The 23,046-nt window shown below is 61.6% G+C and overlaps 3 protein-coding genes across 12 annotated transcripts in view; 2 read left to right on the top strand and 1 right to left on the bottom strand.

Moving 5' to 3' along the window:
• The first annotated feature begins 1,356 nt into the window (after positions 1–1,356).
• FSTL3 (follistatin like 3) lies at positions 1,357–7,628 on the top strand. 4 transcript variants are annotated; one of them, XM_033855003.2, is made up of 6 exons: positions 1,360–1,553; positions 2,903–3,088; positions 4,337–4,490; positions 5,260–5,475; positions 6,041–6,306; positions 6,397–7,628. In XM_033855003.2, exons 1-6 carry the CDS (start codon positions 1,451–1,453, stop codon positions 6,450–6,452), a joined length of 981 nt encoding a protein of 326 aa, XP_033710894.1. In that variant the 5' UTR covers positions 1,360–1,450; the 3' UTR covers positions 6,453–7,628. The 4 variants fall into 4 exon arrangements, with proteins under 4 accessions (XP_073659710.1, XP_033710894.1, XP_073659711.1 ...); XM_073803609.1 differs by having other exon boundaries at positions 1,357–1,553; positions 6,041–7,628; XM_033855004.2 differs by lacking the exon at positions 4,337–4,490 and having other exon boundaries at positions 1,368–1,553; positions 6,079–6,306.
• A 622-nt stretch (positions 7,629–8,250) lies between these two features.
• PRSS57 (serine protease 57) lies at positions 8,251–19,321 on the bottom strand. 5 transcript variants are annotated; one of them, XM_073803607.1, is made up of 7 exons: positions 19,106–19,321; positions 15,305–15,424; positions 12,798–12,934; positions 11,679–11,832; positions 10,587–10,731; positions 9,949–10,203; positions 8,266–8,816 (listed from the first exon to the last, which is right to left on the bottom strand). In XM_073803607.1, exons 3-7 carry the CDS (start codon positions 12,853–12,855, stop codon positions 8,604–8,606), a joined length of 825 nt encoding a protein of 274 aa, XP_073659708.1. In that variant the 5' UTR covers positions 12,856–12,934; positions 15,305–15,424; positions 19,106–19,321; the 3' UTR covers positions 8,266–8,603. The 5 variants fall into 5 exon arrangements, with proteins under 5 accessions (XP_033710897.1, XP_073659708.1, XP_073659709.1 ...); XM_073803608.1 differs by lacking the exon at positions 15,305–15,424; XM_033855007.2 differs by lacking the exons at positions 15,305–15,424; positions 19,106–19,321 and adding an exon at positions 12,078–12,170 and having other exon boundaries at positions 8,269–8,816; positions 12,798–12,912.
• Positions 19,125–23,046, top strand: part of PALM (paralemmin) — a 26,392-nt gene continuing 22,470 nt past the window's right edge. For all 3 annotated transcript variants that reach the window (XM_033855001.2, XM_033855002.2, XM_033854999.2), the window contains exon 1: positions 19,125–19,588. In XM_033855001.2, coding sequence (XP_033710892.1) covers positions 19,140–19,588 — 449 coding nt within the window. In that variant the 5' untranslated portion in view covers positions 19,125–19,139. The remainder of the gene's footprint in view (positions 19,589–23,046) is intronic.

Genomic DNA, 23,046 nt, shown 5'->3' with positions numbered 1-23,046 from the left:
GGGAGATGACCAACTGCCCTCAATCATTTTTGTTTTTTCCTAAAAGCATTTTGCACTCTTAAAAGTTATACATTAGTTTGTTTTTCTATGTGTTTTCTTGTCTATGACTCTGACAAACCATGAGCTCAGCGAGGACGGGACTGGGTCTGCCTTGGTCAACCTGAGGCTCCAGCATCCCCCAAAGGTCCCTGCTACCAGCAGATTGTCACTAATTATTTCCCAGAAGCACAAACACAGAGGGGCTGCACAGGACCCATGAGCCTGTTGGGGTGCCCTAACAATTTGGGAGGCCCCCAAGATTGAAGAGATCAGCTCCAAAATAGGAAAAGCAGGGGCTTCCCTGGTGGCACAGTGGTTGAGAGTCCGCCTACCGATGCAGGGGACACGGGTTCGTGCCCTGGTCCGGGAAGATCCCACATGCCGCAGAGCGGCTGGGCCCGTGAGCCATGGCCGCTGAGCCTGCGCGTCCAGAGCCTGTGCTCCGCAACGGGAGAGGCCACAACAGTGAGAGGCCCGCGTACCGCAAAAAAAAAAAAAAAAAAAAAAAGGAAAAGCATCCTGCTGCACTGAGGCCCCAGCGGACTCAGTGCTTCCCAGGCCCACGCTGATGTGGCCATCATAAATTGTGGAAAACCCAGGATTCCAGGGTGTCCCAGGACAGGGAGCACTGACCCTTGGAGGAGAGAAGTCAGCAGGTTGTTGATGTGGCCTGGGGGCACGGTTTGCAAAGGCCTGGGGTGTTTGGTGCAACCTCAGCTGTGAGGGGCAAAGGCCAGGCACAGTGGGCACTTTACCACAGTGTAACTCTTGTGGTATGATTATTGCTGTCAGCGATGTTGTCAGGACCATCGTGTCTCTGGGGTCTGTCTCTGCCACACCTCTCTGCCTCTGTTTCCCACCCCACCAGCCTCCCCATCCCTCCACGCGCTCACACCCAGCCGTGCCCACCGGCTCTAGGGGCCAAGTGGCCAGGCGGATGGCCGGGGGTGTGTGATTAGGGAACTGGCTGGGGCTGAGGTCCCTGGGGCGTGTAGGGACGGGGAGGACAGGCCAGGAGTCCAGAGCACACTGGGGCCACCCCAGCGACCACATGCAGAACACGACGCGCACGGATCCGCAGACGCGCTCCCCTTGGTTCACCGGCCAGTCCCCCAAACGCACGGCGACACCTCGAACTCACAGCCACGAGCCCGGCTCCCGGGTCGTGCCCCCGCCCCCGACCAGCTGCCGCCCACATCGCGCGCGACACTGCCCCGCGCCCCGCCGTCCCCGCGCCCCGCCCCGGCCGGCCCGCCCCGCCCCGCCCCGCCCGCAGCCCGCGGGACCTTTATAGGGCGCGCCGGCCGCGCGCTGGAAGTGGTGCCGCCGCCGCCCTCCCTGCAGCCCGCCCGCCCGCCCGCCCGCCGCCCGCGCGTCCGACGCGGGGGCCGCCGCCGTGTCTGCGTCCGCCATGCGTCCCGGGGCGCCGGGGCCACTGTGGCCGCTGCCCTGGGGGGCCCTGGCGTGGGCCGTGGGCTTCGTTGGCTCCGTGGGCTCTGGGGACCCCGCGCCCGGTGAGTGGGGCGGCCGGAAGGGGCGGGCGGGGCGGGCCACCCACGTGGGCCTGCCCGGAATGCGGGCCTGGGGGCGAGGTCGGGGGGCGCGGCGGCGCTGGCAGAGAGCGGTGACCCGTGGTGACCCGTGGCCGCTGCAGGTTGAATCTGGGAGGGCTTGAGGCTCCCCTCCCCCAGCCCCAAAAGGCCCAAAGGAGGGTCACCAGGAGGTCAGGAGAGCAGATGTGACTCCTTCACAATTTATTTATCAAGAATCTAGTCACAAGAGCTGCTGACAATTATTGGGCGCCTAGTGTCTGCCTCTTCCGTCCTGGAATCCACGCAACAGCCCAGTAGTGTGGGCACTCTTCTGCCCGGTTTCCAGGTGGGGAAACTGAGGCACAGGGTCACACAGCTTGTAAGTGGCAAAGCGGGGATTTGAACCTCGACCATCCGGGTCCCAATGCTCCAGAAAGGCAGGGCTGGGTGGCTGGACTCAGGACCTCCAGCTGGGGTCTCAGATTTTCCCTGGGTCTGGTTCAGGCAGACAGGTCATTGGAATCTCACACCTGCCACTTGCGGAGGTGCCGGGGAAGTCACATCCCCACTCCTGGCCTCAGTTTCCCCTTTTATACGGGGTGCCAATGTGCTGGGCTGCCCAGAGCTGGTCCCTGGGAGGCGCTCAGCACAGAGCCTGGGAGCTCCATGGAATGGGGGCCGTGGCCACCCCCGCCCCCACTTAACGGTGCAGAAACCGAGGGCCATCTGCCCCCCACCCCACCCTGCAGCCCCACCCCAGCCCCGCAGTGAGGGGAGAGCCAAGCCCCCTCCCCGAAGGCCGCATCCCCGGGGAGACAGTGAGCTCATGCGAGGGGAATGTTCCCGAGTTGGAGTGAGTAAGAGGCGGGCCAGGCGAGGGGGGGCTGCTGGGCGAGGGGGCTCCGCGTGCCCTCGGGCGCTGTCTAGACAGAGGGCAGAGGCGGGAGAGGCGGCTCCAGGGCCCGCTGACCCTGACACGTCCAGCTCCGGGCGTTTGCCTGCTCGGGCAGGATGCCAGGCCCGGGCTGGGGGCCTGGACCCGGGGGGGAGAGGTTCCCAGGAGGGGGTGGGGTGGGTGCTGGAGCAGTGTTGGGGCTGGAGCCCAGAGAGGAAGGGTCCCCAAAGAATCTGCAGCCAGGGTGGGGACACCTGTGCGGTTCTCTGCCCCTCCTTCCCAGGTCAGGGGCAGATTATCCCCTCCATAATTACTGAGCACCAACTGTATGCATCGCCATGGGCCGGCAGCTGGCTGGAAGGCCAAGGCCTGGGTGTGGGGGGGGGGCACCGGAGGGCGCCTCTGGCCACGTGGGGACTGGCCCGCTCGTCCGCAGGTGGTGTCTGCTGGCTCCAGCAGGGCCGAGAGGCTACCTGCAGCCTGGTGCTGAGGACGGACGTGAGCCAGGCTGAGTGCTGTGCGTCTGGTAACATCGACACCGCCTGGTCCAACTTCACGCACCCGGGGAACAAGATCAGCCTCCTGGGCTTCCTGGGCCTCGTCCACTGCCTCCCCTGCAAAGGTGAGACCCTGGGTGTCGGCCGCAGGCCAGGGTCACAGGGTCAGAGGCGGGACAGCCGAGAGTGAGCCCCCCGTCTTGGGGGCAGGCAGAAGCTTGAGGCTGCCGGCACGGGGATCCCAGGCTCAGAGAGGGGTTGCGGGCCTTCAGGCTCCCAGCTTAGCCACCTGCAGGTGAGGGTTCAGGAAGCTCCAAGGAGTCCCCAGTTTGGATTCCAGCCTCTAGGCCCTTGCTCACGAGGAGCCCTCTGCCAGGGTGGCCTTTCCCACTTGCCCTGCACCTGGTGGATGTGCTCACACCTAGCTCCTAGGAAGGTGGATTTTCCCCGACTGGCCATTAGGGTTCGTGACCCCACACTCAGTGTTTCCAGACACTTATCTGCCCTTGACCCCGCAGAGTCCAGGGTCTGGGGTTGGGCTTAGCTGTGGTTAAACAGCTGCATGTTAAACAAGCGTGTGCCTCTGCACCATGCTCTGCGAAATGCTGCCTCCCCCATCAGACTAGGGGCTCTCTGAAGGCAGAATGAGTGAATGACTAAGTCAAGACATCGTCTCTGCCCTGGAGAAGGGGTTGGGGACTTTCCCAGCCCCCTGTGCAAGGCTGAACCTGCAAGGACCCAGAGGGCGCAGGGGGGCATGACTTGAAGGAGGTGGGCTCTAGAGCCAGGGTGCTGGCGGATGATTAGGAGTTCGCCAGCTGGAGAAAGCATGGGGGAGAGCATCAGCAGAGACCATGGCCTGGGATCAGACCCTGGTGGGTGGAGTCAGGACAGGGGCACAGGGAGGAGGCTGGAGCTGAGGGCTGCAGACCTGCAGGCCAAACTGAGGAGCCTGACTGGCCGCTGGGGTGTGATTAATCCCAGATCAGCCTGGCTGGGTGGTCCCAGACTCAACTGCCATGTGCCCTGGCTCCCTCCAGAAGCCCCTCTGGCTTCTGGGAGGAGGACAGACTTCAAAAAGTGCCTGGCCTGGGCATGAGACGGTCCAGGACCCCCTCCCCCCCGCCCCCCAACCTTGTCTGGCCTTGGGGACAGGAACTCAGCCCTGCCACTTCTGTTCTTGCTTGCGTGAAGCCACCCGGGAGAGCGTTTCCAGATGTGCGTGTGGGCGGGCAGCATGGGAGGCGCCCAGGTGCAGCCCACATGCCCTGGCACAGGGACGTGGGGCACGCCAGCTAGTCTCTTAGGAGCATCCATCATTTTCTGCTCACCCTGTAAGGTGGGTTTCCCCATCAGCCCCACTTTACACACAGGGAAACTGAAGCTGAAACATCAACTCGAGCTCAGAGACGGCCCTCCAGACCCACAAGCCACAGAGCTGGGGGGTCCATCGGGTCCGGCCTGGAGTTCTCACGCCGAAGTGCCCTGGCTGTCTCCAACTCACAGCTGTGACCGTTTCCCCCTTTTGTAAAATGACGACAAAACGGCACCACCTTGTGGGGGTAGATGGGAGGCTGCACTGGGCCTGGGAGGCCAGAAGCAGCCGTTAGCCGGGCCCGAATGGGGGCGGGGATCTCAGAGAGAGACTTGTCTCCCTACCTGAGAAATGGGGCTGCGGGGGGCGGTAACCCCTGGTTCGGAGGGCTCGGGCTGTGGGAGGCCCCCTCCTCAGGAAATGAGGCTCAGACCAGGCCGACGCCCCGCCCTCCCTGACACCTCCTCCGGGGAGGTCCTGGCAGGCACGGGGAACAGACGCTGCCCGTCCTCCCCATACCCGCGCCTGGACGGGGTGGAGCCCCCCGCTCCCCCCGCGGGCTGACGCAGCCGATCCCCCGCCGGCCTTCCCAGAAACGCGCGTAAATCAGGGAACAGACGTCAGCCCGAGCGGGTGGCCCAGCTGCGGAGCGAGAGCTGGACCGGGGGCGGAAGCCCGTTCCTCCCGGACCCCCAGATTCCGGGCAGAGACCCCCCCCTCCCGCCCACACTGAGCCCCGCCCCCCGACAGAAGCCCGCCCCACGAGCAGCGTCGAGTCCGTGTCCACCCGGGCCGTGGCTGAATCTCGTCCCTAACGGTCCCGCCCCCAGACCCCCAAATCAGTCTCCTCCCCTGTGGGCCCCGACTCCGGCCCGGCCTCTATCCCTCGGAACAGGGAGGGGGCGAGGGCGCGGGGGGCTCTGAGGGCCTCCGGCCTCGGCCACGCGCCCCAGCCCACACGTGTGTGTCCTCTGTCCACAGATTCGTGCGAGGGCGTGGCGTGCGGCCCAGGCAAGGCCTGCCGCATGCTGGGGGGCCGTCCGCGCTGCGAGTGCGCGCCCGACTGCTCGGGGCTCCCAGCGCGCCTTCAGGTCTGCGGCTCGGACGGCGCCACCTACCGCGACGAGTGCGAATTGCGCGCCGCGCGCTGCCGCGGCCACCCAGACCTGCGCGTCATGTACCGGGGCCGCTGCCGCAGTACGTAGGGGCGGGGCCTGGGGGAGGGGCGGGGCCACCGGGCCTGAGCATCCTGTAAGGCCGCTGCCGCAACGCGTGGGGGCGGGGTCTTGGCAGGAAGGGGCGGGGTCTGAAATCCAGGGTGTCCTATTATGTCTTACGGATTTGGGCGGGCTAGGCGGGGTGGCACCCCACCCACCAGCCCTGCTCCCAGGCCTTGTGCTAGGCGGGGCTTAGATGGGAGCTCGTGGGCGGGGCCTAGCGGAGGGAGTCTATTGTCCCGCGAGAGTGTCACTGGATTAGGTCTTTTGTGGGGTCATGAATGAGAAAGAGTTGGGTGCAGGTTTGGAAAGGGGGTTCTGGGGCTCATATGGGGTGAGAGATACGAGTGTGTGTCAGAGAAGCTTACTGGTGCAATCAAAGGGGGGAGGGATTGAGGGTGGATCTGGAGTGTGGGCGCGGTTCGTGGAAGGGGTGTGGCTTCTAGTGCAACAAGGGGGCCGCGTCTGAGGGTGGGACCCTGAGGGCGGGCTCGCGGCGGGGACGGGAGGAGCGCCCCTGACCCTCCCCGACGCCCCACCGGCAGAGGAGCGCCCCTGACCCTCCCCGACGCCCCACCGGCAGAATCGTGCGCGCACGTTGTGTGCCTGCGGCCGCAGTCATGCGTGGTGGACCAGACCGGCAGCGCGCACTGCGTGGTGTGCCGCGCGGCGCCCTGCCCCGCGCCCTCCAGCCCCGGCCAGGAGCTCTGTGGCAACAACAACGTCACCTACATGTCCTCGTGCCACCTCCGCCAGGCCACCTGCTTCCTGGGCCGCTCCATCGGCGTGCGCCACCCGGGCAGTTGTGCAGGTGCGGCGAGGGGCGGGGAGCAGCGGCGGGGTCTAGCCCCCAGCCCCTCTCCGCGCCCGCATTTCTCTTTTGGTCCCTCCCACTCTGCAGGCACCCCCGAGCCGCTAGATGCTGAGTCGGAGGAGGACGAGGAGAACTTTGTGTGAGCCTGAGGGACCGGCCTGGGCCTGGCGTTCAAGGCAGCCCCGTTTTATTTATTGCCACAGCAGAGTCTAATTTATGTCCCACGGACACTCCTCAGAGCCTGGACCGGGACCATTTTGGGAGCCCTGTTGCCCCCCGACGATACCTTGGAAGGACTGGGGGAAGGAGGCCTGGGAGCAGGGCTGGTGGGTGGGGTGCCACCCCAGACCTAGGTACCCTACTGCCCAGGAGGACCCCACGCTTCTCCTTCCTCGGGGATAACTCTATTCATTGTCGCTGCCACCGAGAGGGCTGGGGACTTCCTGCCAGCAACTAATGAAGAGGCACCCTGGCCTCTATTGATAGAACAGGGACCAGGGGGTGAGAGGGGGTCCACGGCCTGGGTGTGTAGAGATGAGCCTCAGAACATGCCCAGACCCCAGACAGGCCAAGGAAGCAACCACTGTCCCCCATCAGCCCCAGGGTAACCAAAGGGCTTACCTTCCCTCTCCCTCCAGCTCCCAGTGTGTTCTGTGAAGGCCCCTGAGAAAAGCCCAGCTTGTCCCCAGGGATAGGGTGCCATCTGGGCCTCTGGACACAGGACTTGGGCATGGAGAGGCCGTATCTGCCCAGAACAGGGCATCATGTCCGGTGGTGCCCGGCCCACTTAGGGTGGGACCCGGTGGGGTCCCTGCTCACCCACTGGCCCAGGACGGAGAATAGACACCCAGACCCACTGCACACCTGGCATCCTGGAGCCGTGTGTCTGAGGGGCACCCCAGTGCCTGCTGCCCCGTGCAAAAGTGAGGTCCAGACCCGGGACCCTCTGTCCCCCGCATCCTGCCCTGGCCACGCCTCTTAGCCCTGTTCCCAGCTGAGCCCCCCCTGCCTGCCAGCCGGGTTCCCTCCATCTTCCTGGGCTGTTGCTCTTTGTCACCTCCCTGTGCCTGTGTGTAGACTGGAGGTTCAGACCAGGGTGGGGGCCCAGCGGGGCAGGAGCCCAGCTCCCCGAGTTTGGAGCGAGGAGCACAGGGCAGTGGGGCTCGTCCGTGTCCTTCCCAGCCTCCAGGAAGTGCCTTACCTGTGACACCTGGAAAAGTGCCCTTGAGCAGTGGGTTCGCCCGAGCCCCCGACAAGGCAACCTCCCCCGCCCTGGGGTCCTGCCTCGCCTGCCAAAGAAATAAACACTGAAAAAGCCACTTTGGATGTCCAGGCCTCGGTTTGCCCGCCACCTCTCTGAGCCTCTGCGCCGCCCACTTTGGTAGGGGGTTACCAGCCTGGGTCCTGGGGTGCTGTGATGCTGGTGCATAGTGTGTTCTGGAAGCATCCAGCGCAGAAACACAGGTGTATGTCCTTGGGGCGGCCACTGCCCGACTCGGGGCCTCAGTGCCCACCTTCAGGCCGTGGGCGGCAGCCGAGGTAGAACTGGGGCAGGTGGGGTGAGGGTGGGTGGGAGAGTCTTGGCCTTTATGGGGCAGGGGAGGGGAAGAGGGGGGTCAAGATGGCTTAGGGCAGCCCCAAGAGGCCACCTGGTTTAGGGTCCAGAAACGGAGGCCTGGCCTGGAAGGGTTGGAGGTACCATAGTGACACTAACACGATTAGTAAAAGTACCGGCTGGGACTCGCCCAGCCTTGCCGCCAGCCGGGCACCATTCATTCAAAGCGCTTTTCAGAGGGTGAGCCAGGCCAACCTGAGACCCTACCCTCTCCCGGCCTCGGTTTCCCCATCTGTGTGGGGTTGGCTGGAGGGCAGAGGAGTGGCGGTCCAGGTAGGGACCAAGGCGGGGAGGCCGTCCCAAGCTCGGGCTGTGAGGCAGGGTGGGAAACTCCAGAGGGGTCAGCGCGGGGAGGGTGTGGGAGGGTGGAGAGGGGCCCAGGTCCTATGGCTCAAGGTCCTTCCGGGAGGGAGTGGTGGAACTGGACCCTCGGCCACGCTGAGGCCAAGGAGAAGCTCAAAGACATGCGTGGACCCTGGAGGCAGACCATCGTGTCTGGTGAGCCAGTTAACACTTTATTGTGTTATTTTGCCCTTTTTGTTTGGAACTGATTCCCCCCTATCCCACCTGCCATCCCACACACACCAGGCTTCCTGGGGTTTGGGGGCCCATGGACCCTCTGCCCCAGCCACGGAATTTTCCAGGCCGGAGCTAACCTCATCTTGTGCGCTGCTGTGGTTCAGGCAACTCCTGCTGGGCCCCCAGTGGTCCTGGGTGGGGGGCTGGGCTGGGGGCCGTGCGGGCCCCGCCGAACCACATCCCAGATCCAGGTCACGAAGGCGGACACCAGTGTGTACACGTCGGGGGTCTTGGGGTCGCCGCACCAGAGGCCGGAGAAGGAGACGACGCCATGGGCCCGATTTCTGCAAACCAGGGGCCCCCCAGAGTCTGCCTGGAGGTGGAGGCAAAGGTGAGGCCAGGGGTCCCTCTCTGGGCCTCACTTTCCTTAAAGGAGCTCATACGGGTGAATCTGAGAAGGACCCTCCCTGCCTCAAAATCCTTCCATGGCTCCCTAGAGCTTTTACAGCAAAGACTAAGCTCCTCACCTCAGCCTTGAAGGCCTAGAGGATCCAGCCTCCACCCACCTGTCTGCCCTCCTCTCCCCCGACTTGCTTGGTTCCAGCCATGCCAGCCTACCTTGCTCTTCCTGCAGCAAAGCAAGCTCCAACCTCTAGGCTTTTGCATATTCTTGAGACCCGTTACTGCCCCCTGCTGGACACTGCTTGTATAAATACACAAGTCGGCAGCACCTTGTGCAGTGCACAACTTGCGCAGCTGTACACAGCAGCTCTGTGACTGGTCTCTCTGCCTGGCATGCCTCCCCTCAGATCTTCTCAAGGCCCCGCCAACTCTCAAAAGTACTTTCCTCAGAGAGACCTCCCGGAATACCGTAAAACTCCTGCTTCCTCCTCTCCCCTCACCTCCCCACACCTATCACCCTAATTGTCACCTGGAATCAGCTCTGACCCTAAGAAGTAGGTCCTATTTGTGTGACAGTTTTACAGATGGAGAAAGTGAGGTCCCGAGAAGTGAGGTGAGTTTTCTAAGACCACACATCTGGGAAGTGGCTCAGTCTGGACCTGGACCCCAAGCAGTTGGGCTCCAGAATCTGAACCACTGCACTCTCGTGGCTGGAACAAAAGACACCGTCCCCCACCCCCACCCCACACCTGGGCTGAGTTTCTTCCTTGGCACCGGGGCCAAATTTGCCATTAATCCATACAAGGGCTTAGGAGCAGGAGCTTCTTCCTTGAGATCTGGACCTTGCTTTTTTTTTTTTTTTTTGACACTGCTTTTAAAGACACAAATCTGTAGCTGTTTGTGCAGTGCGCAACCCGCACAGCCATACATGGCATCCCTGTGACCCTGGGCAACTCCGTGCCCTTCCAGGGCCTTAGGCGAGGCCCATCTGGTCAAAGGTGAGCTGGGACTTAGTTCCCAAGGCTCTGCCCAGCTCTGACCCTCTCTGTGGGCCTCAGTTTCCCCACGCAGTAAGCAGGCAGGACAGAGACTGAGTGTCTCACCGAGCAGAAGCCACGTCGCCGGCGGTCCCCACTGCGGGTGCAGAGCATGGCAGGGCTCAGCCGCCCCTTCCAGGAGCTGTTGCAGATGTCCAGGCCCAGCACGCGGACCTCGGCCTCCATCAACACAGGCGGCAGCTCCTCGAAGTCGGACACGGAGCCCCAGCCGGCCACCTGGCACCGTGCCCCGGCCCTGGGTGGCCTCCGTGGCAGCCCCAGCAGCCCCACTGCAGGACCCAGGATGGCAGAGCTGTTCAGCTGCAGGGGGAGCACTGAGGTTAGGCCCCCCCCACCGCAGCCACCCACCACTGCTCCTGCCTGTTCACCTTTCTGGGTTTCTTCTTGGCCTCATGGAGAGAAGTCAGTGGCAGCCGTCATTAGGCTGTCGGAAGGCCACCACGCGCCACCGCCCGTCAGGCCTCAACTGCCTCAGACCAGGACTCTGGTCTTCCCCAGCCTCCAGGCCTCGAGTCTCAACCCCTCAGCTGCCCAAAGGGTCTTTCTAACGAGCCTCTCCTTCCCTGCTCTGAGCACGGGTGCTCACAGGATCCCAACAGCTGATTTTAAACAAATCAGGCCATCGTTGGTGTGGGGGGGCCTGGGACCCGCGTCTGGCCCTCGTCCCCCACGCAGCGTCTCACCCGCAGCAGACAGATGTCACTGGTGTGGGTGGCCAGATGGTAGTCGGGGTGCGTGAAGACAGCCGAGATGCTGAACACCTGCTGCGTGGCCTCTGCGGTGCGCAGGTCGTGGGCCCCTAGCACCACCAGGCCCGTCTGGGGGTCTCTGCGGGGTGGGGAGGGTGGTTGTGAGCGAGGCTGGGGTGAGGGCCACCCGGCACGGGCCAAGCAAATCCATGTCACCCTCACGCCAGCCCGTGATAATAAGCGTCACGTTTATTACCGTTCCACCTCAATTATGGTATTAACTCCGATCGCAGCAGTATGAATTGAATTTAATTTTTTTTTGGCCACGCCGCGTGACCTGCAGAATCCTAGTTCCCCGTCCAGGGATTGAACTCGCTCCCCCTGCAGAGAGACCATGAAGTCCTAACGACTGGACCACCAGGGAATTCCCACTGCAGTACTTTTTAAAAAAAATTTAATTAATTAATTAATTAATTTTCGGCTGCATTGGGTCTTCATTGCTGCGCTCGGACTTTCTCTAGTTTCAGCGAGCGGGGGCTACACTTCGTTGGGGTGCCTGCGGGCTTCTCATTGCGGTGGCTTCTCTTGTTGCGGAGCACGGGCTCTAGGCACGCGGGCTCAGTAGTTGTGGCTCGTGGGTTCTAGAGCGCAGGCTCCGTAGTTGTGGCGCCCGGGCTTAGTTGCTCCGCGGCCTGTGGGATCTTCCCGGACCAGGGCTTGAACCCGTGTCCCCTGCATTGGCAGGCGGATTCTTAACCACTGCGCCACCAGGGAAGCCCCTGCAATATTAATTTTAATACTTATAAAAATATACTTAGAATGAATATAATACTCATTATATTCATTCTAATTCCCACCTCGATTATAGTATCGCCTCCAATAATTTCAATATGAAGGTTAGTAATCGTTATAACAATATGCTCAGGACAAGCGTAACGGTTATAACATCGGCTTATGGTCACGGCGGCTGCTCGTTCCCTACTTCTCCTGCCGCCCCCCCATCCCTGATAAACCCCCCAGCTGAGAGGCCTGTCTGCACGAGCCCTCACCCCACCCACACCAGGGCACCCCCTCATCCTGGCTCACCTGTCTCTGAAGCAGTGGGCGGCCGACACAACCCAGCGGGTCCGCAGCAGGAAGCCCCCGCAGTGGTGCTGGCCCTGGAAACTCACGGACGCCATGTAGGGCCGGGAGTGGGGGGTCACCTTGTGGCCCCCGATGATTCGGGACGCCCAGGAGCCTGCAGGCAGGGTGGGCAGCGAGTCAGGGACGAGGCAGTGTGGGGTAGGGGTCAGGCTGGGCAGGATAGACAGACACAGAGATGCCCAGAGAAGGACGTGGAGTTTGCCGGGAGAGGGGCCGGGTGCACTAAAAGCTGGGTCCGGGCCTGGCCGAGACCCCAGCTGGGCCTCATGCCCGCCTCCCAGCAGAGACCCGAGAGGAACAGCCATGCAGGGGGCTGAGTAACTGACCACGTGGTGCTACCTGGAGCTTCCTGGGTGGGGCCCCTGTACAGGGCTCTGATGGGCTTGGTTGGGCTACTCGGGGGTCCTCACCTGGGGGCCTCATGGGCAGCATCTGGAAGGCGGTCAGAGTCAGCAGCAGGCAGGCCCAGCTCCCCTCCCCGGGCCTCATGGCTGCTGCAGGTCAGCCTCTCCCTGGAGAGCTCTGCGGGCCATGGTCCACCCACCGCCCAACGGCCCGGAAATGGGGAACTGGGCTGTGGCCTGTGGTCAGAGGCCCCACCAGCCCAGTTCTGAGCCCGTGCTTCGGAAAGCCTGATGATTCTCCTGCATCGGGGTCGTTGATGATAATCGTAATGGCACGGGAAGCCAGGAGCCAGGGCAGTGGAGTGGGCGCGGGGGCTCTGGGGGGCTCCTGGCTCTGCCAAGACATGTGACCCCAGAGGTCCCTAATGCGTGCCATGCCCCGGCTTACCCAGCATCTCCCAGGTACGCAGCTGGCAGCACAACAGCCCTCGCTGCCCCTCAGGGCTGGGGACCAGCTCTCCAGCTGAAGGGGGTCCGGGTCCAGCCCTGCCCGTCACTGCCTCAAACCTCAGTTTCCCCGTCTGCAACCCCAGCCTCCAGAAAGCCTTGTGACTGCTGCTGCCTTGGTTGCATGTATTGAGGTATTGAGTGCCTACGGCATTACCAGCCTCCGGTAAGTGCTGGAGATGGAGCCCAATGTGACAAAGGCACCCACCCTCGCGGTGCTGGCGTTTCTCGGGGTTGTGGGTACAGATGAGGTGATCCGGCTTCATGGCTGAATCGCAGGCTCTGGTGGCCAGAGAACAGCGAGCTTGTCAGGTCAGTTCAGGGCCTGGAAGGCGGGGGCTTCTCCTGTGGGTAGCGGGGAGCCATGGAGGCTTCAGAGCAGGGAAGGGGCAGCAGGGCCTTGGTGAGGGGCCACACACAGGGGACACACAGGTCAGAGGCCCTGTGCTGCCTTGCGGAGGCTTTGCTGAGACCCCGTGCCCGTCCGCCATCAGTCACTAAAGTGGAGACGCAGAGGGACATCTGGGAGGCAGGGGACCCCGCACAGCATGGAGGAGAGCGACTGGGGCTAGGGGCAGCCCTGTGCAGAGAGGGGGCCAGTGTCACAGGAAGGGGAACGGAGGCTCAGTGGCCGCTGCTCACAGTAGGCTCACCCCACACACGCCTCGGAGGCACAGAGGGTACCTCGCCAGAACGCAGTGCCCAGCCCGGAGGACCAGGGTGGGCTCCATCAGTGCCGGGGCGGGGGAGGGTGGTCCTCCCAGCCCATCACTCAGCATTGCGACAAGGGTGTGAGGGCGTGGGATGGACGGAGAAGGTGAGGTGGAGGTGGGAGAGACCCAGTGGCAGAGACATGGAAGAGAGGCAGAGACAGAGAGATAGACACAGAGACAGAGGGAGACAGAGAGATAGAGGCAGGACAGGACTCTAACATGGGTCTCATGGGGCTAAATCCAGGCGTGGGCAGGGCTGGTCCCTCCGGAGCCTCCAGGGGAGCATCGGTTCCTGCCTTTTCCAGCTTCCAGAGGCGCCGCATCCCTGGCTCGCGGCCCCTCCTGCATCCTCACAGCCAGCAGCGCAGCATCTCCCGTCTCTCTCTGCGTCTGACCCTCCCGCCTCCCTCTTATAAGGACGCTGTGATGACGCTGGGCCCCCGGGAATCCAGAGTCGTTCCCATCTCTCTTAACTCAATCCCACCTGCAAGGTCCCTTCTGCCCCATCAGGTGACATACCCACAGGTCCCAGGACCAGGATGCGGAGGCTGTGGGGCCGTATTTAGCCAACCTCAGTCCCCTGTGTTAATTAGTTTGCTATGTTGTTATCACACCCATTTCACAGACAAGGAAACTGAGGCACAGCCTTGAAAGCTGCAGGGTGGGGGTAGAACCAGCTGGTTTGGAAGGAACCGGCCGTGCTGGCATGCAGACTCCTAGATCTCAGCCCGGATAGGCCCACTGATCAGGTAAGAGAAGGTCATTCTAAGCCACTAAGTTTGCAGTGATGTATTACTGCAGCTGCGGGAAACCATCAGGCCCTGAACATGGAGGCAAGTGGGAAACGTCCATGCGAAAGTCGTTTCTGGGGTCTCGGCCAGAGCTGGACCCCGCATTTCCCTCGGAAGTCAATGCAGGCGGTAGCAGATGATTCTTCGGGAGACTTTGGTGGCTCCTGTCCACTCTGGCTCCCTGGGGCTGTCCTGTCTCGTCTGTGCCCCAAGGCCTCAGTCACTTCCCCCAGCCACATGCCCCTGGGGGTTGGTATTACCCGAAGCTGCAGATGTGTGGAACTCGTGCAGTCCTAGAGCAAACCAAGGCTGTAGGTACTGTTTCTGTCCCTATGGGGAAACAGAGGCACAGAAAGTTTAAGTACCTTGACTAAGGCTGCACAGCGAGGGGGAAATGGGGCCAGGGTTGCAGCCTCAGGCCAGCTCCTGTTGCCTCTGCCGAGGGCCGATTCCTCCCACAGCCCGTTGTATTTTCCTTCTTGTCTGGCAAGCAGTTGTGAAACCAGCAACTGTCCTTCAAGGATCCAAGTAACCAAGTCCTGAGGAACGGACTGTGTGGAGCTCAGTGTTTCCACTTCCCAAACTGAAGCCCAGAGAGTGGAGCTTGGCTGGTCTGGGGCTGCACAGCAGACGGTCTTGAACCCAGAACTCCGGGACTGTCATCCTTGAAGGGTCTTTCCATGGAGGATTTGGGTGGCTTTCCAAGTCAGAGCAACTCAACAATAATAATGTTGCTTCTGATGACGATGATAATAATAGCTCCCTTTACTGAACTCTTACTTTTGTTATTGATTTGTTAGAGCTCTTTACATATTGAGGAGATTAGCTCACAGTTCCTGAGCATCTGAGTGGGGTATGCATGCAGTCGGTGCTCATCACCCAGCCCTGAGTGGGGCATGCAGTCGGCGCTCAGAAAGTGCACAGCCTCTTCCCTAGCCCAAAGCAGCAGCAGAGGTTCAAGAAGTCAGGAGAGGTTATGGGGCTTGGTCAGGAGCCCCTGAGAATTTGAGAAAAGCTCAAAATCTTCCCAGGAAACCCGCCGGGCTCAGTGTTGGAGCCCAGGGAGCCCACCCCACTTGGCCCCTGTGTGTCTCAGTGTCCTCATCTGTGAATAGGGTTGGTCCTTGGAATGGGGCATAGGCCCGGCAGGTGTCAGCTGGTGACGCTCTCCCTTACACCCCACACTTTACTTTTTAACCTCGTTAACTCACATTCCAAGGAAATCACTTCTTCTTTCTTTCTTTCTTCCTTTTTATTTTTTATTATTTTTTGGCTGCGCTGCACAGCATGCGTGATCTTAGTTCCTCCACCAGGTATCAAACCCGTGCCCCCTGCAATGGAAGCACAGAGTCTTAACCACTGGACCGCCAGGGAAGTCCCAGCTTCTTATTTCTTGAGTGGACGGAACTGCCTTAAAAGTAAACAGTCCAGGACTTCCCTGGTGGCATAGTCGTTAAGAATCCGCCTGCCATACGTATAGCTGATTCACTTTGTTATACAGCAGAAACTAACACAACATTGTAAAGCAATTATACTCCAATAAAGATGTTAAAAAAAAAAAAAAGAATCCGCCTGCCAATGCAGGGAACACGGGTTTGATCTCTGGTGCAGGAAGATCCCATATGTCGCGGAGCAACTAAGCCCGTGCGCCACAACTACTGAGCCTGTGCTCTAGGGCCCGCGAGCCACAACTACTGAGCCTGTGTGCCTAGAGCCCGTGCTCTGCAACAAGAGAAGCCACTGCAATGGGAAACCCACGCACCGCAACAAAGAATACCCCCACTCGCCACAACTAGAGAAAGCTCAGGTGCAGCAACGAAGACCCAACGCAGCCAAAAATTAAAAAAAAAAAAAACCAAAGGAAGCAAATAAATCTCTAAAAAAACAGAATAAACAGCCCAATCCTGCATCCTGCATCCCAGCCAGGTTTCCTCTGGATGCCAGCCCTGGCCAGTGTGGGGTGGTGACAGACATCACTGCCCTTCACAGACTTTCTCCTGGACCCGCATCCAAAGGCCTGGCAGAGAACGGAGGAAGCGACAAGTAGGTGTGAGTGGCTGGCATGTGGGGGCCCTGAGCAAGCCCATTCCACAGATGGGTGAACTGAGGTGGTGGGCAGAGCGTCACCACTGCTCTCCACGTCGTCTGCCCTTGCAGCCTCCAGGATTTCCACAGGGGGAGGATGGGTGTGGGGATGTGGCTTGGCCACTGTTGTCTGGGCCTCGGTCTCCTCCTCTGGGAAACAGGTGACCCCAGAGCATCTCTGAGGGTGTGGCGAGATCTCAGCGGGGGGCTGGGTGCCCTGGGCGCCCCTCGTCTGCAAACTGGACGCCAGCGCCACTCTTCCTGCGGGGCACGTCAAAGGAGATGGAGAGAGGTATGCAGCCCTTCATTCCATGAGTGTTTATTGAGTGCCTGCTGCGTGCGGGCACTGCATGAGTGCAAGGGGGGGCAGGGGACACAGCAGCAGGAAGACACAGACCCCTGCCCTGGTGGAGAGACAGTGAATTGACATCGTCTGCAGCAGAATTAAGTGGGGAAGGAGTGACCGGAGTCGGCAAGAAGCATAGGGAGGGGGTAGGATTTTAGGGCAAGAAGGAAACCCAGTAACCCTGGTAGAGTGAGGAGGGGAATCCAGGAGGAGCCCAGGGTGGGTGCGGAGAAGGTGTCTGGACAGCCCAGCGGGGTGTGCGGCAGGGGCAGGGGAAGGAAGGGTGCTTTCAGTGTTCACCTGGGCCTCGAGAGCCAGACTGCAGGGCACTGGGGAGCCATAGAAGGTGCTTGAGCAGGGCAGGTGGGGGCAGATCCTCTGGTGAGAGTGGAGAGGAGAGAGGAGGTGGGGAGACAGGGAGGCTGTGGTTGAGCTGGAGTGGGGGACACAAGGCCTGAGCTAGAGTCAGGGCTGGGAGAGGTGAGGGGGTTTGCGACTCAGGGACAGGGGAGGAGTGGGCTCTTGGGGCCCACACAGAGCCCAGTGTCAGACCCCCCTGGAGTCCAAGCGCCCAGAGGATGTCCGGGAGCAGCCGGAGCTGCTGTAAATAAAGTTTTTTTTGTTTTTTTTAAATAAATTTTATTTATTTATTTTATATTTACTTTTCACTGCGTTGGGTCTTGGTTGCTGCGCGCGGGCTTTTCTCTAGTTGCAGCGAGCAGGTGCTACTCTTCGTTGCGGTGCGCGGGCTTCTCATTGCGGTGGCTTCTCTTGTTGCAGAGCACGGGCTCTAGGCACGCGGGCTTCAGTGGTTGCAGTACGCGGGCTCAGTAGTTGCGGCTCGCGGGTTCTAGAGCGCAGGCTCAGTAGTTCTGGCGCACGGGCTTAGTTGGTCCACGGCATGTGGGATCTTCCTACACCAGGGATTGAACCGGTGTCTCCTACATTGGCGGGCGGATTCTTAACCACTGCGCCAACCAGGGAAGTCCCTATAACTAAAGTTTTATTGGCACATGGCCACACGATGTGGCCATGTACTGCCTCCGGCCACTTTTGCACCGCAATGGCAGAGCTGAGTCCTTGCCACGGAGAGCGGCCGGCCCGCGATGTTGAAAATGTTTACCATCTGGCCCTTTACAGAAAAAGTTTGCCAACCCCTGAGCGAGTGTATGCTGGGCCCTGTTTCAAGTCCTTCGTGTATGTTTGCTCTGTCAACCCTTCCAGTAGCCCTAGGAGGTAGGGAAGTGAGGCTCAGAGAGGTTAAGAAACAGACCCAGCGTCACACAGCACCTACAGAGCTGAGCTGGAACTGGAACCCAGGCCCCCTGATGTTTCTGAGTCTTTTTCTTTGTTCTGTTTGCTAATTTATCTCATCGTTTTCCTGCTAAATGGGTACATGTTCATTGTAAAAGGAGGGTGCAAAGGCCTGTGAGAGGAAAGGCAGCCACGCCCTCCCCCGTCTGGGGTGCATCGTGCCCCATTTTTCTCCAGAGCTCATCCAAGCCTCTTTCCCTTTACACACCCATTTACTGAGCACCAGCTGAGCAGAACAGTTTTACAGAAACCCTAAGGGCTGTGGAAGAACCTCCCTCTCTGCACCCCCCCTCCCCCACCCCATGGAATAAGTGTGTTCGGGGCCCGGTGGCTAGTGTCCTTCTAAGAACACGTTGGTGGGGACAGCTCCTGCCTCCCTCCTGCTCTGTGGGGTCTGCACAGATGAAGGATCCAAGATGGACTACAGGGAATCGAGGGGACGGCAGGGGAGCGAGTCTGCTCTTTCTGCTGCCTGAACCTGCTCCCCACCCTGGGGAGCCCCCCGTCTAGCCCAGGCTGGGCCTGACCCCAAACTCCAACCTGGGCATCCAGCTGCCCGACCAAGGCCCCTTTGTCATCTCCCAGGCCCCGTTCATGTCCGCATGTCCTTCTAGGAGCTCAGGCTGGAGAGGGGAACCCTGATGCCTGTCACCCCTCATCCCATCCCGCAGCAATCCTGCAGCCTCCCCCTTCAAGATCCATGCAGAATCCACCTGGTTCTCACGCTGGTCCAGCCTCTGCCATGTCCCTGGGGGCCCCAGTTCAGCCTTTTCTGGCCCCCAAGCCCCCCCCGCCCCCTTAGCCCCTTTTCATCCACTCCCCACCTGGCAGCTCGAGCGGCCTTCACAAACATAAACCGGGGTGACCCCTCTCCTGCTCTAAACTCTGCTGTGGCTCCCCAGTGCCCTCAAGACAAAGTCTAAGTTCTCCCTGCCCCCTCTACGGACCCCTCTCACTCTGAGCACGCAGGCCTGTTTGCCCCGTGGGAGCAGATTCAATTCCTTAACCCTCATCCAACTGTAGGGCCGTCCCCAGAGCCCAGCCACTGCTCAGAAGACCAGCAATTGCTCTATTATGATTATTTCTCCTCAAACGGGCCTGGCTCGGTCCCACCGCCGGCCTTTTGCGCTTGCAGTGCCCGCTACCCTGATGCTCTTCCCCAGTTACTCCCGCAGGCAGTCTGCGGGTCCTTCCGCCCGCAGTTGGGCCGTGGTCCTCGGAGCGGCCTCCTGGACTTCCCCCGGGCTATTTGTCCCCATTCGCTCACCCTCCGGACCAGGAGCCGGGCAGGGGTGGGATGGATGGCGGCCAGGCTGCGTCCCAGGCCGCGTCCCAGGCCGACTCCGGACTGGCTCGGCCGGAGAATCAGCCCCGCGCCGAGATGGAATGAATGGGTCGGAGCGGCCGGAGGTTCCGGCGGGCCGGGCGGGCAGACGCCTGGCGACCGGGGCGCGGCGGCGGCGGCGGCGGCCGGCAGGAGGCGCAGGCGGGCGGCGGCGGGAGGCGGGAGCCGGCGGGAGGGGGCGCGAGCGAAACGCGGCGGCGGCGGCGCGCGCGCCCAGCCCACCCCCCGCGCCCGCCGCCGCGCGGACAATAAACAGCCGCGCGCGGGGCGATGCCCGCGCCGGTGCAGCCGCCCCCGCGCCGTTCTGCCCAGGCCGCCAGGCCTTAGCCCGCCGGCCCGCCGGTACTCCCCGCGCGCCCCCGCCGCCCGGCCTCGCGGACCCACGGACCTCGGCGGGGAGATGGAGTGAGTAACGCGCTCGGGCCGGGGGCGCCGGGGAGGCTGAGGCCCCCACTCCCGCCGCCACCGCGCGGGCAGGGAGGTGACACGGGGCTTCCGGGATCCCCGCTCAGCCCGGGAGGGACTCGGGCTGGGTCGTGCCCGACCCAGGCCTCCCCACGATTCGGCCCCGGCGGCCCACGGGTTCCTGGGGACTCGGGCGGCAGCGGCTGGGGGCGGCCCGGGACGCGCGCGCGGGTGGGGAGGGGATGCGCTGTGTCTCCGCCCGCGCTCGGCCCGCGCCCCCGGGGCAGGCCCTCGTCCACTTGGGGCGATGGGGCGACCCTCCCCACTGCCCCGGCCGGCCGTGAGCTCACTCCCCCACCCCCAGCCTGAGCTCGCCGTGCCCTGCACCCTGCATGCGCACCGGCCGGTCCTCCCTCGCCTGGCTGCCCTCCCCAAGGGCCTCAAGTGCTGTCCGGAGCCCCTGCTAAGGCGGGGATCCACCCGCCCGAAGTCCCGGCTTGTAGGGGGCTTTTCTCCAGGCTTCCGGGTCTGGGATGTGTGTGAGACCAGAGGACCAGGTGCTTTCCAGCAGGGGAGCTTGGGTCTCATGTCTTCCTGGGGAAAGTGTCCCCCGAGGTGGGGCCCCAAATGATGTAGCCAAGAGCCCGCTGGCCCCCGTGCGAATGCGGTGGGCAGCCTGGGTCTGGGGGCTTGGGTGAGGAGCTGCCGGGCAGCCGGTCCTGCACCAGGAGGTGCCCAGTGAGTGTGCCTGGTCGCTTCCCACGCAGGTCGTCTCTTCCTGGCGTCAGGGCATCCCCCCACACCCCCACTCCCACAGGTGGATGCAGGGAGGTTGTGGGGTGCGTTTACGTGGGCAGGGGGCTGGGAAGGGGGTGTCTGGTGTCCCGCAGCCCACCTACCCTGTCCCAGGGCCAGCAGCTGCCCCACTGTGGGCCGGGTCCCCACCCTGCCTGGGGCCGGACATGGAGGTCCAGCCAGCCCACCCGGCCCGGCTCCTCTGCCCTTCCCACTGGGTGTGTTTTCTGAGCCTGCAACTTTCCTCCAGGGATTCACCCGTGACCCGCCACACCCTCAGCTGGGTGGGAGCCGCTGCCTCCTGCCTGCCCCCCTCCCAGGAAGGCGACACCCTGTGTCCTCTGCTTTTGAAAACCCAGACAAAGGCCCAGCCCGGCCCCGGGAGCCCAGCCAGGGGCTCAGGGGAGCCGGGGCCCAGACCAGTCTGCTGCGTTCCCCTCACTTGTTTATCTGCTCTTGGGGCCCAAGGGGAGCCTGTGGGCCTGCCCACAGCAGGCCCTAGGCAGGGTGTGGCCCCGGGGAGGGGGCTGCCTGGGGGAGGAGGGGTGAAGAGGGAGGAAACGCCCACTCAGAGCAGAGGAGTGAGATATTCCGGATGGACCCCATTGTTTCCTTTCGAGCCCCCCTTTCATTCTCGATGAGGTTATGGAGGCCCAGAGAGGGGCAGCTGCTGGCCCATGGTCACACAGCTCACGGAGGGCCCCCGGTGCTTGCTGCCCTGCCCCCAGGCCTTCTTGGTCATGGGTCAGATATGGTGCTGTGGGTCCACCGTTAGGCAGGTCGCTGGCTTTTCTGGGTGCAGGCGTGGGACAGGACTTGGCGTTAACCGCCTAAATAGCCGTGCGAGATCTCCAGTCCCCAGCACTCCGGGGTGACGATGGGTGGGGAGAGGCTCCATCTGGTGCCGCCCTACGTGAACACCTGCCCAGGCTCTCCGTCCTTCTCCACGAGGGCAGAGCAGGCTCCAGGCGCGGAGGCAGCAGCCGCTAGGACGCAATCGTCCACCTCCTTCCGTTTCCATGGATTTTGCCATCGCGGGAGATGGTGGCGGCTTATGGTGGTGCTGGAAAGTTTCTTTTAAAGAGACGTTTACGACTCTGACAATTTTTCGTTAATTTAAGGATTAAACGAATTTTCATTAACTTAAGAATGAAAGGATTCTTACGAGGCAGGCCGCGTGGGCGCTGGGTGGTGCTCTGAAGGTGGGACAAGGGTGGGGCCTGGGTGGGGGATCCGGAGCTGGGTGCATGTGCTATGGGGAGGATTTGCTGTGTGGCCCACGTGAGAGTGAGGTGCTTCCCCTCTGGGACCCTCAGGCCCCGGCTGGTAAATAAAGATATTTTAGCTGGGAGCAGCCACCTCAGATGTCCAAACCCCTCTCCCGGGTGAGGGGAAGGCTCAGACCCCGGGACGGAGCAGGAGAGCAGAGCAGGAGAGCAGAGTTGGGTCGGGACCTTCCCAGAGCCCTGACCGCCCTGAGGCCTGGACAGTTTCAAGGAGACCGTCTCCACTGGGTGCTAAGTGGGTTCTTAACGCTGCTTTCACACTTGCCAATCTCCCTTTAATGAGAAGCAGAACCAGTTAAAAGGCAGCAGTACCCAGTGATAATTGAACTTAATAACAAGTTTTTCTTTTCATCATGTATCTATTTTTTTTTTTTTTTTATGTTTTTACTCTGATGTGTGTGGTAGTGGCTTCTGGTTTTCTCAGTCTGGGTAACGATGTGACTTTGTTGCCTTTGAAAACAAAGGGGTTGGATTTAAACAGTGAGTGGATTTGAAGGGAAGGGACAGGCAGCTGATACTAGAGGTGGTGGCAGGAATGCGGGAAGGTGGTCTGAGATGTGCAGGTGTGATTTCTTTACTTAACAGTCATTGAGCGCTTGCTGTATACCAGGCCCTGTTCTGAGTGCTTTGTCCACGGGGACATGCTTGGTCCTTATAGCAGCCCTGTGAGGTGGGGAAACTGAGGCACAGAGAGGTGACGCGACATGCCTGAGGCCACACAGCCAGAAAGGGGTGATGTTGGCATTTGCTCCTGGGCCATCCTCTTAGGTGCCAGGGAAGGCTGGGGAGGGGGTCTTTGCACATTCCTGTATCCGGGGGCTGTGGGCTGTGGGGCTCCCAGGTATCCTGACATCGGCTTTTCAGCCTGGTTGGCTGGCTGGGCTACACAGAAGGTGGCCTTTGTTGTGGTCTGGGCTCCAGGGGCCATCTGCCCTTGCATCCACCCCAGGGACCCCTTCTGTGACTGCTGACTTTGGAGTGGGGCATGGAGAGGGGGTTTCTCACCCCCCATGGGCCTCGGTCATACCACCCCCCTTCTCTGGGCCTCACTTTTCTCATCTGGTGAATGGAGACACGAGCCCACCCAGGCCCCTCCTGGGTGGGGTGCAGCTAGGGGAGGGTGGGTGCTGTAGGGATCGGGCCCTGTAAGGACCACTCACAGCTCTGTCCCAGCCCCATGGGGAGGGCCCATCTTCAAGGGCTTCGGGCTTTGATGCAGGAAAATGGGTTGATTTTCTTAAAGAGTATCACGTCACCTTTTTCCAAGTCTGGGACCCTATTCCCTCCATCCTGTCTCTACCCAGGAAGCCTGTCATCTGTTTTGGGTTTTTGTTTGTTTGTTTGGTTGGTTGGTTGGTTTTGGCCACAACGTACAGC

Source organism: Tursiops truncatus, chromosome 3 (genome assembly GCF_011762595.2).
Source record: "Tursiops truncatus isolate mTurTru1 chromosome 3, mTurTru1.mat.Y, whole genome shotgun sequence".
Lineage (NCBI taxonomy): Eukaryota > Metazoa > Chordata > Mammalia > Artiodactyla > Delphinidae > Tursiops > Tursiops truncatus.
This window is presented reverse-complemented; position numbering and strand designations above follow the sequence as displayed.